General features: G+C 49.4%; 1 protein-coding gene across 1 annotated transcript; it reads right to left on the bottom strand.

Moving 5' to 3' along the window:
- Nucleotides 1-259: 259 nt before the first annotated feature.
- On the bottom strand, nt 260-2,843 carry LOC147635977 (uncharacterized). The gene is made up of 4 exons (XM_086802054.1): nt 2,651-2,843; nt 1,456-1,808; nt 687-1,366; nt 260-580 (listed from the first exon to the last, which is right to left on the bottom strand). The coding sequence occupies exons 1-4, from the start codon at nt 2,841-2,843 to the stop codon at nt 283-285; spliced, it is 1,524 nt and encodes a 507-aa protein (XP_086658180.1). The 3' UTR covers nt 260-282.
- Nucleotides 2,844-4,624: the final 1,781 nt, after the last annotated feature.

The following is a 4,624-nucleotide window of genomic DNA, read 5'->3' as shown; positions in this document are numbered from 1 at the left end:
TGGGTGTGTGTTGTGTTGTACTTTCTGATTCCAACCAATTCCCAAAAAAATGAAATTAATCAATCAAAAGATATTGAAATCAATTAATTATTAATTAATCTCTCATCACAATGATTGAAGATAATTGATAGGGATGTTCGCAGGCAGTTAATCAAGGAAAAAGTGATAATCTATTTCAGTCCTTATTGTAAAACGCGAGCATGTACCCAAAAAAAAAAAGACTCGACTCCTAGTGAGCCTTCACAGTTCAACCCTTACACGTCTAACCAACTTCTGCGTTTCTTATTTTAATTTTGCTTGTGATTGTGAGGACCTACGCCCACCGATATCCGGGACGACGGAAACATCGTTGAGCTCATCGGGGCCAGTGAAGAGGTAGTCAAAGTCCCAAGTGTGAGCGGCCGGACAGGTTGGTTTCCCAGAGAGAAGTGAAGAGACCAGAGGAAGTGGGAGGGGACGGCATCTCGGGCACCTCAGCCACGCCTTCCTCTTGCGAAGGGCTGAGCTGCTCCTCCAGAAAGTCCAGCTCAGCATACCACGGTGGCTCCTGCTCGCCGAAGCCCGCCAACATGCTTTGCTCCTGCAAATAAGAATTCAACAGCTGATGAAGCAGCCTCATGGGCACACATTTTGTTTAAAAGTATTATTGCAAGAGTGCCTTTTTAATGACTGTGATTAGCAGCTACCTTGGGAGCAGAGCAGCTTGTCCGCTTTCACACACGTCGACCAAATCTGTTAGCAGCTCGTCTAGCTTCCAACTGGGGATGCATGTGTTTAAGTAGTCAGAAACGCTACTGTTTTTCGCGCTTGAAGAGGTATCAAGATCCATATTGGTGGCCGATGTTACGGTGGGGTTGAGGGTGCTCAGCACTGGGGCTATGAAGGGGACGTGCCTAGAAGATAGGCGTTGGATCGAGAGGCGAGGGATAGATCTCAAAAGAGGGTTTTGACATTGGAGAGGGGGATGGGGGTTCTTCAGCTTTCTTGTCAGCATGGCCTTGTTGATGTTGGATTGCATGAAGGTGGTAGAGGGTGTGGTCATCTTTGAGATGGAGGAGGAGGAGGGCTGGCCCTTGGTAGTAGCTGCTGGTGGAGATGGCTTACTTCCATTATTAGGTATGGCAACTGTGGCTTGTTTAAGCTTCTTGACCGAGATGTTGTTATTGGAAGGAAACGCCGTGTGCTCACTTATAGCAGAGCTAGTCTCTTGGGAAGAGCTGGTGGTGGAGTTGATGCCAACTCTGACGCCACTGAGAAGAAATCTCATGTGCTTAGCAGCGAGGGCGTTGGCTGAGTGGATGGAGACATCACACTCTCTGCAGAGGAGAGCTCGGTCTTCAACGCAGAAGAAGGAGGAGGGCCGCTCCTGAGGCAAAAGCGCAACAAAAATCATACATACGCACAGACGCTCTCATTCACATATGTGCGTGTGTGTGATTTTTACAGAGGACAAACCTGGCAAATGTCGCAAAGGGCAGGCTCCGAGGTCTCGGAAAGGAGGGGCACACATTGATGTTTGCAGGCGAGCTTGTTGGCGGCGTGGACGCGGGCGTCGCATGGCAAACAGAGGCCAGCCTCATCAGCACACCACACTACGGAGGCGACGGCCTTCTCACATTTCGCGTCTGGAGCAGGATGTGGGTGGGCGGCGTGGACCCTCCCCAGCCCACTGAAATGTCGAGGAAGCGGCCGGCTGCGTCCATCACCCCCTGCATTACGACGGTGAGCCCCCCGCTCGAAGTAGGCGATCAGCCAAGGAGAGGCAGAGGAGGAGAAAGAAACAGAAGAAAAAAGGGTCGTTGGCAGGCCTTAAAATTGAAGCCCATCTGGGCGTCATTGGCCATCTCAGGCTTCAAAGGAAGTTTCCAAGAAATAGCTCAAGCGTCATTTTGAAGCCCAAGAATTTCTACAAAGCGCGAAGCCCAAGAATTTCTACAAAGCGTCAACAAACTAAGCCTAAACCATGAGTCCTAGGCGTCCCAAATATATATATATATATATATATATATATAAGTGGTGGTGCCAGCGTGCCAGGTGGTCGTGAGTAGCCGCTCTTTCCGCCGTCCGGGCTCCAGCCTCCGGGCCTCCCCTACCAACGACCGTATAAAAATGCCATCGCTCGTGTCACCTGTGTGACTAGAAGTTGGTTCGGGAATCGGAAGTTATGAAGTAGGTGATGACTCACTCGCTGCCAAGTGTGTGAGACAGCTAAGCAATGGGGTCCCTGCATGCGTGGCAAGGTGAATGAGGCTGGCCGCTCAGGCAGTGGGCGCTGGGCAATGGGCACCCTCTAACAACCCACGGGCCCCAAAACAGCGTGGACAAGCTGACGTGGACGGTGGAGGATTGTGCGAGTGGGCCTCCTCACGCAGGTGGCACCGAGGGGTTCGTCGAGTGGGCCTCCTCACGCAGGTGGCACCGAGGGGTTCGTCTGGACTCTGCAATGTGCATGCAAAAAAAAACGGTAGGTTTTTTTTCCCTGGACTTGCAACCTTGCAGGCTGCAACGAGATGAATGCTTCTACACAGTAATGTGCCGAGTGCCCACTGCCCACTACCGCGTGCGAGAGAAGCTTGGACTCTGGAGTCTGGACGGAACTTCGGAAGGCTTCAAGGCTGGCCGGTGGAGAGTTGCAACTTGCAAGGCTTGCCGCTTGAGCCGCTGAAGCGTGTTGCCCAGTGCCGCTTGCGTTGGAGACTCGTGACTGTCATTGAGAAGCTTGGAGTCTGGACGGAACTTCGGAAGGCTTCAAGGTTGGCCGACGGAGAGTTGCAACTTGCAAGGCCTGCCGCTTGAGCCGCCGAAGCGTGCTGCCGCCTGCGTTGGAGACTCGTGACTGTCATTGATAGGTATGTGCTCCAAAATCGTTGAAGTGGCTAAAATTTGTCGTGGGGTCTATATGGCTTTGGGGGGGGGCCAAGTTCCAACTGTGGGTCACTCAACTGTGGAGATCGTGCTGTCCTTAGCCAACTGTGGGTCACTCAACTGTGGAATGATTCGTTGCCCGTTTTTGCCAGTAGAAGAATGCCCACTACAGAGCCCAGTGGCAAGCCCCTTTTGCCCCTCTCGCATGTGAAACTGAGAGACAGACAGGGCCGCCTGGAGGGCCGAGCAATGCAATGCAAATCACCGGCAGCTTGGAATGACAGCCACAGGCCCCTCTCAGTTTTACTTTTTTACTCGCAGGCTGCAGTCGAAAGAGCTTCGACGGATGGAGGGAGGGCCACAAAAGTAGCCTCTTCTGACTCTGAGTCTTCTCTGAGCAGACAAGTTGCTCGGGAATCTAAAGGAAAAAAAAAGAAAAGCGTGGCTTGCACAGACAAAAAACTTTCTGGTTTTGGATAACACCTCATGAGTCATGGGTATTCTTGATTGATTCTTATTTTCAGGTTTTGACAACAAATGCCCAATCATCTTAAACAATATTTGTTGTCTCATTCTTTTCTTAGAACAAGGCTGTGGTCACGATTCACAAGGCTAGATTAAGGGCTGGTTTAAGGGCTAGTTTGGGGGGCTTGTTTGGAGCTGGCCGCTGGTTTAAGGGCTAGTTTGGGGGGCTTGTTTGGGGCTGGTTTAATGACTATGTGGCAAGCCACCTGGCATGCATTGGAGGCCCCAAACATGGCTAAGGGCAGGCCTATATGACAGGTATACATAATACCAGTCGACTGGTAAACAGGGTCAGTGTGTGTGTGTGTGTGTGTGTGTGTGTGTTTGAGAGAGAGAGAGAGAGAGAGAAACAGAAGAAAAAAGGGTCGTGACTCGTTGGGTAACGGCTCTCTCTCCCGCCAACATCTACTATCAATATTTTTACAAATTTCAAACAACCGTTTATCACACCGCCCCCTATTAAATCCCATCATAAAAGGGCGAAGAGCCTAAAAACACGCCACGTGGAGGGAGGGTGTTAGCCCTGTAATAGATTAGTAGAAGATTATGAAGGTACCAAGGTTCCACAAATTTTTCTTAGATATCACATATTTTTGCAAATTTCAAAGGTATATCTATTGAAAGTTAACCATCCCTTTTGAAAAATACACTTTTCTTGTGATGAATAACACTATTTGGTAGGATAGCCTAAAATACACCCTTAAGTGATGAGTACAATACCCCCCATTTGTAATTAAACTATGGGTATGTCAAAAAACTTTGTCAAATATTGGATCCATGGCCCAACTAGGTTACGCTCATGCCTTTTCTTTTTCAATTATTCTGATAAGGTGCATTTTACTTTTTTCTTTAAATTAACCAATGTTTTCAACCTTGGTTAATTCATAAGCTTAAAAAGAATCTTGCTTAAAATTTGGGATTGGGCCAAATGTGTGCATTTTTTGCCACCATTGATGATCGGTTGTGGGGCCACATATGCAAATCCAAAAGAGCCATCAATGGCCCTCCAACCACCCAATAAAGGGGAGCATGGCCACACATAACCAAGGCCAACACATGCCCCAAAACACATGGGCCAATGCATAGTTGCCACATGTCCCACAACACCTGGGCCAATGCATAGTCGCCACACGACCACATGCCCCAAAACACATGGGCCAATGCATAGCCGCCACATGTCCCACAACACCTGGCCCTTGGTGTGAGCATGTGTGTGTGTGTGTGTGTGTGTGTG

This window comes from Cibotium barometz, chromosome 8, assembly GCF_041138505.1.
Source record: "Cibotium barometz isolate CiBa-2024 chromosome 8, ASM4113850v1, whole genome shotgun sequence".
NCBI classification, from domain to species: Eukaryota; Viridiplantae; Streptophyta; class Polypodiopsida; order Cyatheales; family Cibotiaceae; genus Cibotium; species Cibotium barometz.
This window is presented reverse-complemented; position numbering and strand designations above follow the sequence as displayed.

Bases quoted from the DNA above. Each gene is read 5' to 3' on its own strand.
- LOC147635977 (XM_086802054.1), bottom strand. From the start codon at position 2,843: ATGACAGTCACGAGTCTCCAACGCAGGCGGCAGCACGCTTCGGCGGCT. The intron at 1,367-1,455 runs GTTTGTCCTCTG...CTTTTGCCTCAG, and splicing joins CCCTTTGCGACATTTGCCAG to GAGCGGCCCTCCTCCTTCTT. The intron at 581-686 runs GTAGCTGCTAAT...TCTTATTTGCAG, and splicing joins CAAGCTGCTCTGCTCCCAAG to GAGCAAAGCATGTTGGCGGG.